We start from the raw sequence: 15,050 nt of genomic DNA, 5'->3' as shown, positions 1-15,050 counted from the left end.
CATATAGTTTGCACACGAAAAAAAGTTTAAAACTTTAAGAAATAGATAGTGAATGTTATGACAATTTCATATATTTTGGAATTTGATTGAAGAAAATCGACATTTCAACTCAATCGTTGGCTTGCCTTTGTCATTGAGTCGTGTGATCTTTTGTTAATACTGCACCAATCATATGTATAAAGATGGAAGCAAGCAGTTGAGGAAATGTGGAAGTGAGAGCATTGATTTCTACTTGATCTTGGATTGTACAGGGTTGGATTAAGAGCCGATCATTAGAACTGTTGTGCGACTGAATTTTGAGAGCTTGGGACATGATTTCACCAGAAATAATTTACCAGTTGTAGAAGCATTTGTCGCTAAAAGCTTCAAATATATTGTGTGATGAAGGTGAGCAGCCGATCGCATAAATAACGTTGATAATTGAAATTTAAATACATTCGTTTTTATAAATATGTGTGCAGTTATAAATTATAATGAATACTGAGGATTTAATTATAAACGTTAATTTGGTTTTTTCCTGAAAAACTTTAATTTCCAAAAATTCCCGCATGTATTTTGCACAGATTTTTTAAGTTTAATTTTGGGGAAAAAACAGCGAGTTATATTCAAGTAAATACGATATATCTTTATCATATCCTTTGTAATATGACCTTCAAGAAACATTGGACCCCATATCTTTGATAGATATTGACATATAAACTTATATCTTAATATCTTTCTTTCAGTTTCCAAAAACAAAGGAGTGTATGAAGCTGCTTTGCAAAAAAAAAAGTGGGAGGATCTTATTTTGAGAGAACCTTTGCTGATGATTAGCCCTCCTATATGTAGGAGGAATTGGCAGAACCTTGCTTTAGTTTATAAGACTCTATATATCAGATTTTGTGATTGTAGCTCCTTTCTTTTAAAAAATGTAATAAAAAAGAATCACTTATTTGAAGATATTCTTAATTGTCAGTGTAGTTTAATATAGAAAGAGAAAGAACTTTTATCTTTGAGCCAGCACAGAAATGGTAAATATTCATTAATTTCTTCTAATGTCAAAATATCTAGTAACTTTGAAACCCTGGATTGTATCTCCTACACCCAACATCATAAGAGCTTATAGATCCACTTAAAGCATATAAGTAAAGGAGAATGAAGTTATTAAAGGGCCAACCAAAAACTTTTTTTTTTTGTGTGTAGGGGAGGGATAAGCTTTTAATTACAGTAAATAATATGATGTTTGGCTATTTATTAGCAACTTAGTACTCAAAATCAATCATCTCTGCAACTTATTGCACTGATGATAATGTGCTAGCAGCTTCCATTTGCTGTCTCATCATCAGTGCAATAAGTTGCAGAGATGATTGATTTTGAGTACTAAGTTGCTAATAAATAGCCAAACATCATATTATTTACTGTAATTAAAAGCTTATCCCTCTCCTACACACACACAAAAAAAAGTTTTTAGTTGGCCCTTTAATAACTTCATTCTCCTTTACTTATATGCTTTAAGTGGATCTATAAGCTCTTATGATGTTGGGTGTAGGGGATACAATCCAGGGTTTCAAAGTTACAACTTAGTACTCAAAATCAATCATCTCTGCAACTTATTGCACTGATGAAAATGTGCTAGCAACTTCCATTTGCTGTCTCATCATCAGTGATTATTTGTAGAGATGACTAGTTTGGAGCATGAGACAGATATGAGTGGCCAGATACCTCTTTCTTCTTCTTTGGTGCATCAATCCGAAAATTGGTAAATATAGCAGCACATCACAACATCCTGTCTTGTGACTTCCTTTTTATCTCTTCATAACTCTTAGCGCCAATTAGCATCATTATGTTATTTATATATGAAATTCTTGGTCTGCCTCGTGGCCTCTTTCCTTCTACAGTCCCCTCCATTATTTCTGTAATCAGCCCCCCATGCCTCAAATGGTGTCCAATTAGGCTTTTTCTTCCCATATTGATGTGTTTCATTAATGATCGCTCTTCATGAACTATATTCAGAACTTCTTCATTACTTTTCTTTTCTGTCCAACTAATTTTCATCATCTTTCTCCAGCACCAAAGTTCAAATACCATGTACCAAAGGCCAGATACCATCTGATTTAATTTCAAACAACTAACATGCATTTGAGGATATTTATGTCTGATAATAATTTGGGGATTTCTTTCCTCCAAAATTCACTGTAGCAGAGCTTCTGCTATTAACACCTCTTGCTCTCTCTCTCTCTCTCTCTCTCTCTCTCTCTCGCGCGCGCGTGTGTGTGTGTGTGTGTGTGGAATTTATATATATATATATTTTCCCCCTCTAGCATTATGTCATGCTTGGTGCAGAGTCTATGGTGTGGGAGGGGGGGGGGGGTTTAATGATGCAACTTTGGAAGAACCCAACTGGTGTTGCAGGGCCTGATGTTGGGGGAATACTCACAAACATCCATGCCCTAGACGGGATTCAAACCTGCAGTCTCTTAGTTGGGAGAGCGGTTACACTAACCACTCAGTCCACCAGGCTGGCATGTCTGGAGTCTGGAATTGACACCCACACCCACAGAGAGAGACAGACAGAGCTTGAAAAGAAGTTAACACACACACACACATACAGCTTGAAAAGAAGTTAACAGACACCTCCATGAACAAAGGGCATTGTGCCATGTAATGGGTCATGTATTTTGCAGCTGGTATAAATTGGAGAATATGATGCTTCTAAGTCAGTGCAACTGATGGAGTTTGAAAGAGGTGTTGTGATAGGATGCCATGCTGCAGGCCTATCTGTTCAGCAAATTGTTGACAAATAGGGCAATCCCAAGTCAATAATCAGTAATACCTTACTGAGATGGAAGAGTAGGGTGTCAACTGCAAGTTCTACCTGCAGTGGACAGCCGACTACACTCACCGAACGTGACCTTAAAGTGCAGTCACGTTCAGTGACCACATTCAACATGTCATCAGCCGATGTGTTGAATGTGGCGTTCCAGACATTTACTAGAACATGAATCTGCACAAAAACATTCAGAACTAAGGCTCACAACATGGGTCTTCATGGTAGGACTGCAATTTGCAAGCTCCATGTTACCTGAACCAACATGCAATGTCATCTTCACTGGTGCAAAGAGTGTGTAAAATTGGATGTGTAAGCTTGGATAGTTGTGTTATGGAGTGATGAATCATGCTACACCCTCTACCAAGCTTATAGATGGGTGTGGCAGATGCCTGCTGAATGTCTCTTACCAGAGCAAGTAATAACCCCAACTATGAAATTCGGAGGTGGCAGTGAGATGATATGGTCCTGTTTTTCCTAGTTTGGCTTTGGAGCTTTGTTTGGTGCCAGGAACATTAAGCTCCGAGAGGTTTCTGAATATTATGGAAAATACAATAGGTCCTACTTTGTGGCATTTCTATGAAACTGACTATTGTCTCTTTCAGCAAGACAATGCACTGTGTCATGTGGCTGCTTTAACTGCATGGGTTGTGAACATGGGCATAATCACACTTGAATGGCCTCCACAGAGCCCTGATCTCAACCCTGTTGAACATCTGTGAGAGATGAACTGGAGCATTGGGTAATGTCAAAGGATGTCCACTCCATAACATTCGAACCTTACCTTATTACATGCCTACAAGAAGAATGGTCCTATTGATCATTATTGTTTTTTTATTTTCATTCCAAATTTGTTACAACTGTTATTCAGTTTAGTTCAAGAATCCTTGAGGCTTGTGTTTAAGAGTACAACAACATCATCTGCATAAAGCAAAGAACTAAGTTGGATAGCTCTAATTCTAATATTAGGTTTAATGCCACTTTCTTTCATAATTTGATCCATATAGATGATAAGAGTGGAGATAATATACATCCTTGTCTTACACCTGATTTTACATCCAACCATCCTGTATTTCTTCAATTCTAACTGCTGACTTGCAACTTAAATATAGACTATGTATTGCCTGTAAAATGTTCCATTTTACCACATATAACTATAGTGTTTTGAAAAGCTTTTCTCTGGACACCTTGTCGTATGCATTTTCCAGATCTACAAAACTTAAGTACAGATCTTTGTCATACTCCCATGATTTCTCAACTATTTGTCATAAAGTGAAATCTGATCTTGACAACCTCTATTCGGTCTGAATCCAGCTTGTTCTTCTTCTTCTTCTCCCAGCTTTTCTTCTACAATTTTTCTCAGCCTCTTTTTCAAGTATTCTTACATGAATCTTACCTGGAACACTTAAGAGAAATTCCTCAGTAATTCTCACATTCAGTTTTATTCCCTTTTTTTTTTATAGACATTGAGAGTTATATTCCACTCATCTGGAATTTGAACTTCTGACCAGATCTTCTGAATTATGCAGCATAGCCACTGCAAAACTTTTATGTCTTTGTATTTGAGCATTTCTGCTTGAATACCATTTACTCCAGCTGCCTTTTCACATTTCTAGTTTTTGATGTTTTTTTTTTTTTTTTCTACCTCAAGTATTGATATGTACTCTTGTTTGCATTTCTCTTGAAACTTTTCTACTGCAGTTTTCTCACTGCTTGTTTCATTTAAGTCTTTCAAAGTAATTACTCCAGACATCTACTAATCTTCAGTTTCCATTTTACTGTTATCATCTTTGATTCCTTTTAGAGTACTGTTTCCTTCATCTCTAAGCATTTTTAGGAGCTTCCAGAACACTTTGCCATCTTCCTGCTATTTACCTTCTATATTCTTACCAAAGTCTTCCCATGGCTTATTTAACTGCTTTCACACTTAAATTAGCTCTCTTACATTTTTTTCTGTTTTCTTTTAGGGCATCTGCCAATTTATTTGCTAGGAACTTTTGATATGCTTCTTTAACTTCCTGTTTCTACCGTGGCATTCTTTTTTATTTCTATCCTTGCAGACAACTTCACCATATGCCTTCTAGCTGAATCAATTAGTGTCTTCTTCAGAGTTTTCCACTTAGACTCTAAGGTTTGATTCTTATTTTCAAACTGTTTCATTCTTTCTTCAATAATGTTTGTATAGTTGAGTCTACAATTTACCTGTAAAAGCTGCTCAACTTTTTAAAACTTTTTTACATACTGTAGTATGCTGTTCAGTTTTATCCTACTTAAAACTGAGGGATGATCATTTCCAATTTAAAATCCTCTGTAGATGCTTGTATCCTGAACCAGCATAAGGATATTACCATGAATAATAACATAGTAGTCAGCGAGGCTTTTCTTATATACTGTAATATGAGTATACACTGTAATACAAATTAAATGAATATGGTGATACTGTTTATATTCTAAGGATTCATTTTGTAAGTTTTTGCCATATTAAATTTAAGAAACAGTTTATTTATTTATTTACTTTAAAAAAAAAGCTGCTTCCCCCCCTCTCTACACTTTAAATTATGTTGTTACATATATTAATAATTATCTGTTCTTTTACAGATCACTCATTGTCAACATTATCTTCTGCTAGTGAAGTGACTGTGTTAAAACAAGCTTTACAAGTCAAAATTGCCAGTGTCGAAAATGAATTTCAGAAATCTTTACCACTCTGCTCATTAGCAAAAGAATGTATTCCGCATTTTTCGCTACCAAAAACAGACAGTGTGCAGTGGAACTTCATGGCATGGTGTTTACTATTACTGGATTTATTGAAATATACATTAAAATTGACACCTGAGAGAGAAAACATTTCTAAGACTCCAACAAGTACTCCAGTATTAAGTGGCACTGCCCTTAGCATAAATCAACAGAAGATTATATTATCTGTTATTCAGTTTGTTATTGGATTAGGCATTTTTCCTAATCTTTTGAAAGGTGTTGGAATTGTACAGCAACAAAAAACTAAATATAATAATTTACTTGAATTGTCACAAGAACAGCATTCACCTTGGTGGAAGTATCGTTGCTTAGTAGCATGTACAGTTGGTCTTCTTTCTTCTTGTGAACATACCATACTGGGAAGTTTCATTTTCCCTCATCATGTAGGCGATTTGTTTGCTGCACTGTTTCAATTGTGTTATGCACCTATAAAGAAATTACCTGAAAATATGGTATATATATTTTTTCTTTCTTACTTTATAATAATATTCAAAATATTCAGGTTGATTATAATGTTTGTTATGTGACATTTTTGCTTTCCCTTCTCTCTCTCTCTCTCTCTCTCTCTGTGTGTGTGTGCTTGCAGAGAGAGAAAGAGAGAGATTTTCCATTTTAATTTTAGTGAAATATTATGAACCAGTTGAGCTTTGAAACAAGCTTAAATTCATGTAATCGGCAAGCGATTTGAAATACAGTCGTGTTAAAACATGGCTTAGTCGACAATAAAAGTTAGTCTTTATGAAACTTTAAAATATATAGCTGAAATAAAGTTTTACTGAAGTCATATAACGACAAGAAAATCTACAAATTTAATTTGTGTGCATTCCTATGAATGTTTTGCTATGAAAACTTAGTGGTTGCACTGCTGCAGTGATCATTTTTGGTGCATTTTTCAGACATCCTAGAAATAAACTATTCTCGTTAAAGATGCCAAGAAATTTTATACTTGGTTTTGATCCTTTTCCCAAGGAAGCAAAACAATGTTTTGCACGTGAAATATATTCATGTCTGAGCTACTTGTATAGAGAGGCTAATGACTTCATATCACTTGCCTTAGTCTGTATCCCATAATGCAAAGCACACCCCTTTCGGATGTGTATAATGCAAATCATAATGGGAAGGGCCACTACCCTTGGTATCTCTTGCAGGGAGAGATACCAAGGTTGAAGTAATGCAGAAGTCATGTATCTCATGTACAAGTAGCCAAAAGGTGCTTGACCTTATTAATAAAAATCTCTGGATGAGAGAAAAATGTAGAAAATTTTTTACCTAGGCTTTATTATACGTTAAAGATACCAAGAAATTTTATACTTTGTTTTAATCCTTTTCCCAAGGAAGCAGAACAGTGTTCTGCATTACTTCAACCTTGGTATTTCTCCCGGGTCTGGCTCCCACTGATGAGACCTTAATAATGGTCGAAACCGATCTGGGTAGTGGCCCTTCCCATTATGCATTGCATTATACACGTCCAAAAGGGGGGGGGGGGGTGCTTTGCATTATGGGATACATACTAAGGAAGTGATATGAAGTCATTAGCCACTATGTACAGGGTGTTCGGGATAAATTTGACATATTTATAATTAATTATATTTTTCCGTAAGTTACATGTATTAACACACACTTCTCTTCATTTAAAAGTTTGGACCCTTCTTCATTCATATACAAGATGTCAGAAAGGATGGATAGCTGGAACCCACCTGAATCATGGAAGAGAATAACTTGTATCATGATGATTCGTGCCCGCCATCAAAATAAGGATATTACGACTGCTGCCCAATGCTCCCTGAATACAGTAAAAACAATCAGGCATGAACTAGAGACTTGCAATGGTGACTACGAGGATGTAGCAAGAAGAAAGATCCCTAGCAGACGATCTGATTGCGTTCGTACAGCAGAATTCCTCGCAAATCTGCAGGAACAGGTGTTGAAGAACCCTGGCATTGGAATTTGGGCTTTGTTCGTGGAGTTGCTAACTGTAGTCAAGCCCTGGATAACAAGGGTAGCCAATGGTAGGCCGTATGTATGGCAGCAGGATTCGGCCCCTTGCCACACCTCTGGGAAAAGTCAAAAATGGTTGTCTGAAAATTTCTACGACTTCACCAGTCCAAATGTTTGGCCTCCAAACTCCCCAGACCTTAACCCCATGGATTATTTTGTATGGGGCGCAGTTGAAAAAGACACCAATCGCACTTCCAGTAATACAAAAGCCCAGTTAATGGATAAAATTAAAACAGTTTTTGCGGCCCTTCCCAGGGAGACTGTAGCATCAGCTTGTTCGAGGTTCCGAAGCAGAATTGAAGCTGTGATCGATGCTGATGGTGGTTATTTTGAGTAAATCTTGTTGATAGTATTGTAATTAACTCTGCCTGTAATGTTTTTTTGTCAATTCATTAAATTTAATAGATACAAAGAAGATTTTCTTTTTCCTTACGAAACTGTCAAATTTATCCCGAACACCCTGTATATGAGTAACTCAGACGTGAATATATTTCACACAGCAAAACATTGTTTTGCTTCCTTGGGAAAAGGATTAAAATTAAGTATAAAATTTTTTGGTATCTTTAACGTATAATAAACCAGGCAAAATAACTTTCTACATAAACTGTTATTCTCATTTGATTTAAAGTTATACTGAGGGAATAAAGCTTTAGTAATCAAGTATTCATCAATTACATGCAGCTATGCATCAGCCAATTGAAAGTATACATTTTTTAGACTGAACCAGTTTTGAGATTTGAAATATAAAATTAAGGTAAGTTTTTATAACTGAAACTAGAAAAATGAAATACAAATTCTGAGAAAATATAAAGATCTAGAAACATAAGTTTGATCAAAATTTAACATTGCTTTTATGGGTATTTAGATAGCAGCATATTAAAAAAAAGTGCATGATTTTACAAATGACACATATCATCATCATCAGGCACAATTAAAACTAATTTAAGTATGAATAAAAAGTTTTTGGACTCTAAGATGTCAGTGTCATTATTACTTTTGAGTTTATTGCTATACGTAGATAGCACTTTAATTCCAGCAAATTTTGTTTAGAAAATTAAAGCACATTTAGTTTTAAAGAATATGGCATGCTTTAGTTTGTGCATGAGATTGTTTCAAACTTTAGAGAAATGCTGCCAAAACTTGTAACATTACAGATCTCATGAATGTTTTGCAAAGGTGATTTTACAAATGACACATATCATCATCATCAGGCACAATTAAAACTAATTTAAGTATGAATAAAAAGTTTTTGGACTCTAAGATGTCAGTGTCATTATTACTTTTGAGTTTATTGCTATACGTAGATAGCACTTTAATTCCAGCAAATTTTGTTTAGAAAATTAAAGCACATTTAGTTTTAAAGAATATGGCATGCTTTAGTTTGTGCATGAGATTGTTTCAAACTTTAGAGAAATGCTGCCAAAACTTGTAACATTACAGATCTCATGAATGTTTTGCAAAGGTCAAAAGTACACTATTTCTCATTGAATATGCATAATTCCTTGTAAATTGCAATTTCACACTGATGAACATGTATCAGAAAGAGGGAATACATTTACAAAAACAGGTATCATCATCTTCTTCTCCATGAATTTGTTGGCTGATGATAGGGGTTACAATCAGATCATGCCAAACCACTTTGAAGAAAACTAAACTTGCAATGGATCTTTATTAAATTATTTATCTGCTCACCACCAAAATCCCACTGTATGAATGTCTGTTAATGTATTTAGGTGGTAGATGAGTTTTGTTGCTTGGTGTTAGACCACCACCACCTTTTTGCTTATTGAAAGGCCTAAAGTGGTTTAAAAAAATATCCTGCTTGGTTTCCAGAGCAGGGAAACTAAATTATCTAACCCTTAGCTTATCCACACAAAACCTCAATGGTTCAGTCAGTTTCAGTGATACATTGCCTTTGGTTGGAAAGATGTGGGTTCAAATCATCTAGGATGCAAAGAATCAGGACTTAACTGGTCTCACATGGAGATGACGAAGATTTTCTTCCCAGAAACTCAGGTTTTTCATCCCACAAAAAGACAAACTGGCCAGAAGAATCTGGTCAAATGATATTAATAATATGCTATGCAAATAGGATTAACTGCCTTTTCAGAGTATTAATGAGTTTTCAAAACATGAGAGAAAAAATTCTAGTTACCTGTGCCAACAATCAGCACTCTACAGTTGATTGAAAAAAAGACCTAGACAGTTATAGTTAGCAGGTAGAATGGAAAACATTTTTGTTCTAGAGACCTAGTATGGAAGTCATCATGAGACAATCCAGACATTCTAAGTATGTTTATTCAAAATTAATAATCTTTTTTTTTTTTTTGAAGAAAAATCATTATTTGTCTTTAGATAATTTTACTTTTTTAATTTCCAGTAATTTCCCTTTTTAAAAACCTGCAGTAAGTAATCTACTACCATGCTTTATCTTCCAGTACCTGTGGCTCTCTCAATTATTATTATTCAGGACTCCATGGAGTCAAAAAGACTCTTCGTGGGAGGTCCTTTCTAAGAAACACAAGTCTATCAAGACTCATCGAGGGAGGACCCTCCTAGGAAACACAAAGTCCATCATACCATTCCTTAAAAGCATTGACCATTCTCGCTCCCACCACTCCATCATGCAATGCATTCCATGGTTCAACCACCCTCCATGCACTCCTCACCCTCTTTGTCACAGTTTCCTCTCATAACTTCCAGGGATGGCCCCCTTGTCATGACTCCTTCTTGCTGTTCAACCAAGCGAAGAACTCCCCAGTGTCAGCCCTGTAACCACCTCTCAACAGTTTAAAAGTCTCAATCATATCACCTCTCCTTCTACCCACCAAACTCTGCAGTCCACACTCCGTCAGCCGATCCTCATAACTAATATTGTACAGTCCTGAAACCACCTTTGTCATCCGTCTTCGTACCCTTTCCAGAGTTAATATATCATCAAATACTGGGGACCAAATTTGAGAACATTAGTCTAAGTGTGGTCTGATCAGAGACTTATACAACGGAATGATAACCCTTTTATCTCTGCAGGTCAGTGTCCTCATAATTGCAGCAATCCTTTGTGTTACCTTCACCACCTTTGCAGTATGTCCCCTAAATTTCAGTTTCTATCAATCATCAACCCCAGATCTCTTGTCTCCCCTACTTCCTCCAGTATAACTCCTCCCATAGAGTATGCAGCGTCCCATCAATGTTTCCCAAACCTCAAGACCTTACATTTTGCTGCATTAAACTGAGACCCCCATTCATTTGCCCATTTATCTTGCTTATTCAAATCCTCTTGCAGGGTTACCACATCTGCACTGTTACTAATAAACCTTCCCAGCTTCGCATTATCTGCAAACAACTGAATATCCCCTTGCAATCCATGGACAATGACATTAATATAAAGATTAAACAATATAGCTCCCAGTAATGAGCCCTGTGGAACCCCACTTGTAACCTTCTGCCTCTTTGATATTGCTCCACCATACACAACTCTCTGATACCTATCGGACAGTCAATCCTGAATCCAGTTGGCCAATCTGACATCCAGACCCATGTGCTGCAACTTGAATATCAGCTTATCATGTGGCACCTTGTCAAATGCCTTTGTTAAGTCTAGGAAAATGGCAGTATATGCCTTTCCCTCATCTACTGCTCTTGTAACTTTATTATAAAAGGCTAGCATATTGCTAAAACAAGAGCGCCCCTTCACAAATCCATGTTGACTCTCACAGATAACATTACCCTCATCTGTCCAGTGCCGTATACGGTTCCTCACTACTTTCTCCAAGATCTTACTAACTACTGATGACACACAAACTGGCCTAATTAGACACCATGGGCACTTTTCCTGCAGTCAGACTTTCACTGAAAATCCAGGTGAAAGGCACTGTCAGTTCCCTTGCACATTCTCTCAAAACTTGTGGTGAAATACCATCTAGTCCCACAGCTTTACTACATCCAGAGTACTCAGTATTTGAAACACACTGTCCTCCTGCACCTCTAAACCTCGAACCTGCCCTATCCCTGTAGTATTCAAATTGACTCCTCCAGGATGAAATACTCCAATAAAGTGTTCATTAAACAATTCCACTATGTCCTCTGCATCAGTCACTCTGTTCCCATTTTTATCCAACAATGTCATTCTTCCACAACCATTTCTCCTCCTACTGGCCACATAGCTAAATAATTCCCTAGGATTTTCCTTGGATCTAAGGGCCAATGTTTTCTCATATTCCAGTTTTGCCTTCCTTATCATACTAATCACTCTCCTGGCCTGTGTCTTATATTCTTCATGCATCTTCTCTTCACCTGTCTCCTTATATCTCTTCCATTGCCTCTTTTTTGCACGTAGCTCCTGTTTAATATTGTTTGTCATCCACTTTACTCCAAATTGTGTCCTCTTCTTCACTCGTGGATTACAGCTTTCCATTGCTGCTAACAAATATTCTTTCACAATTTCCCAAGCACTAATGATATCCCGGCCTTCCAATTCCTCCTTCCATGAAACCTCTCCAAGTTGACATCTAAGACTATTATAATTACCTGCTTTTTAATTCCACACACGTTCCCGTCTTTTTGATACTCCTGCATATCTATTCATTTTCCAAGTCAAAACCATATGGTCACTCTCTCCAGCTGGTGGGAGAGATGTCATCTCAGTTATTATCAACTCTTCTGATGCTATAACCAAATCCAAAACTCTTGAACCTCTTGTTCCCTGTGTTACATGTTGCCTAAGACATTTGTCTCTCAAGAACTCTAGAAATTCCATTCCCTTATTGCTACATGCATCTTCCTCTCCTCAATTTATACTGCTGTAGTTGAAATCTCCCATCACAATCATTCTTCTTGCACTTGCCATGCTCAACTGTCTCAACATCTCCTGATCCCCACCCTCTGTTCTCCTTGGTCTGTAGCAACACTCCACTAAATATCCTGTCTCTCAATGCATCTCTTTTATATGCACCTCCGTAGTGCAGTTTAGAAGGTACACCCTTTGATTGAAAAAGGCCTAACTTTGAATCTCATCATGATGAGAGGAATCTTTATATGAGTTTTTTTTCCGTTAAAGGTGAGTTAGCTGATCACATATGGAGGTAGCAGGGTTTTTCATCCCATATGCACACAAATTCACCTTCACAACACAATCAATTTACAGACAAACAATACTAGTGGTGGTGGTGGGCAGTAGATGGAGCTGGTGTAGATGATGATGGTAGTGGCAGTTTGGTGTGGTGGAGATGGAAAGTTGTTGAATAGGTGTCCTCTCTTGATGTGTCTTTGGACTCCTCGGAGGTGTCATGAAATTTTTTTTTTTTTTTTTAGATAAAATATAGACGAAAATTGATTGCCTCTTTATTTTTGAGTATTGTACAGATCGTTGATTTCGCCATACCAAAATGCATAGCAAGATCCGAGGCACAAACTCCACTTTCATGTTTGGATATGATTTCTTTTTTCACCTCTATCATAGTTCTAACCACTTTTATTTTTGCTTTGCTGCTATCACTATCCTTCTTCGGCCCCACGCCTGCTTATTTAATAATAATTTATAAAAAAAAAACACAAAATACAAAGTTTAAGGGGAAGTATGACAGGTATCGTGTGAATAATGATTAGTATGCAGTGTTGGGTCTCTCTCTGGTGATGAGTCTTTTGACTCCATGGAGGCACCTTATAATAATTTTTTTTTTATAACATTTTATTTATTATTTTACAGAGCATTTACATATATACATATATTTACATATTACATATATTTTTTTACACTGAATTTTATACAAAGATTTCCGTTTTTTGTATTCTAAAGTGCGTTAATAATAGTTACTATGGATGGTAATTTATAGTTTGCAATTGGATAAGGTTACATTTTTTTAACAGCATTTATAGTATAACAGTAAGTTATATATATTTTACAATTTTTGCTTTCTAATGTTTTTGACCATTGTAACTGCAGCACTTCAATGCAATAAATAATTCTTTCTTTCTTTTTTTTTCTATCTACGTAGTTAATTAATCCTTTTCCCTAGCCTGACCTCTAGTGATAAAAAAAATAATAAAAAATAAAAATAAAAATAAAAATAAATAAAAATAATTAAAAAAATTAATAAAAATAATTAAAAAAATTAATAAATACAACTACAATGAACTGCTAAAGTCCTCATGTATTAATATTCTTCTGGATAGTTCTGATTGTTATAATATGATTTCTTTCAGTTGCTGTTGAATGTTACAAACACTTCACCAGGTTGTCTTCTTGTAGTGGGATTTTTCTATGGCTAGTTTAGGTTGTTATACAGGTTGTAGATGTAACAACCTAAACTATCCCTAGAAAAATCCCACTACAAGAAGACAACCTGGTGAAGTGTTTGTAACATTCAACAGCAACTGAAAGAAATCATATTATAACAATCAGAACTATCCAGAAGAATATTAATACATGAGGACTTTAGCAGTTTATTGTAGTTGTATTTATTTATTTATTTTATTTTTTTATTTATTTTTAAAAAAATTTATTTATTTATTTTATTTTTTATTTTTATTTTATTTTTTTATCACTAGCGGTCAGGCTAGGGAAAAGGATTAATTAACTACGTAGATTTAGTTAACCCTTATACAGGGCATGAGCATGTAGCTTGGTTCTTTATACACTTGTATTCTTCCGATGATGACCTCGATACAGGGGTTGAAACGTCAAGTTTTATTTTATTAGTAATTAATAAAATAATCTGTTCAATACGTATGTTTTTGTGTCCCTAAATTTACAAATACGAGTGCTGATCACCGTGTAACCTTAAAAGAAAGGATTTGGATAGGAAGATTGGTATGTTGTCTTGCAATGCGTTCAAGTCCTTGGCAACTGGTTTTTTCTGTCTGCTGGCTTTTATGAGATTGTCTCTTGTGGACTTGCTTGTAAGAAACTATGACTGGTGCAGGTTGTGGCAACCTTGTTTTTTTGCCCTTCCTAGGAATCCGATTTACGGTCTGAATGTCGTTAAGCTGTACCTGGGGGAATGTCAATTGCATGGCCTAATTTTAAAACTACGTCTCTGAAGTTTTCTGTAGGTGCAGTTTCAGGAAGACCATTTATGATAAGATCTTCTTTATGTTGTTGCTGATTTAAATGTTCGTGTTGCAGTTTTAGAGAATGAAATTCTTGACGGAATTCGGATGTTTCTTTCATCAAATTGTGTTGCCTGTCATTTAGTGCGTTAATGCTGATTTTGATGTCTTTTACCGTTTCCAACACTTCTATCACTGCTAAATTATTATAAATCTTCATATTCGCTAGTTTTTTGTTATTTGCTTGTTCTGTTTGTCAAAAAGTTCTTGCACAAGATTTACTAAGCTGGCTTTTATAATCTCTAGACCGTTTTCTATTAGTATATTTAAAGAGTTGAAATTATAGGACTCACCTGCATTTTTTTGTCTGTTCAGCTCGTCACCTGATTTTGCCTCCGGCATAATCGGCTGCATCATAGGTGGCTGCCTTAGGTGAGTT

At 35.8% G+C, this 15,050-nt stretch overlaps 1 protein-coding gene across 1 annotated transcript in view; it reads left to right on the top strand.

Annotated features, from left to right (window-relative positions):
• The window catches only part of Tango6 (transport and golgi organization 6), a 410,302-nt gene that overhangs the window by 22,417 nt on the left and 372,835 nt on the right, over positions 1-15,050 (top strand). The window contains exon 3 of the mRNA XM_090391522.1: positions 5,405-6,015. Within this exon, the coding sequence (XP_090247648.1) occupies positions 5,405-6,015 (611 nt within the window). The remainder of the gene's footprint in view (positions 1-5,404; positions 6,016-15,050) is intronic.

The sequence above is a fragment of the Typopeltis vanoorti genome, chromosome 4 (assembly GCF_054136105.1).
Source record: "Typopeltis vanoorti isolate ZY-2024b chromosome 4, IOZ_Tvanoo_1.0, whole genome shotgun sequence".
In the NCBI taxonomy this organism is placed as follows: Eukaryota; Metazoa; Arthropoda; class Arachnida; order Uropygi; family Thelyphonidae; genus Typopeltis; species Typopeltis vanoorti.
Note: the sequence above shows the minus strand (reverse complement) of the source record. Positions and strands in the feature narration are given on the sequence as shown.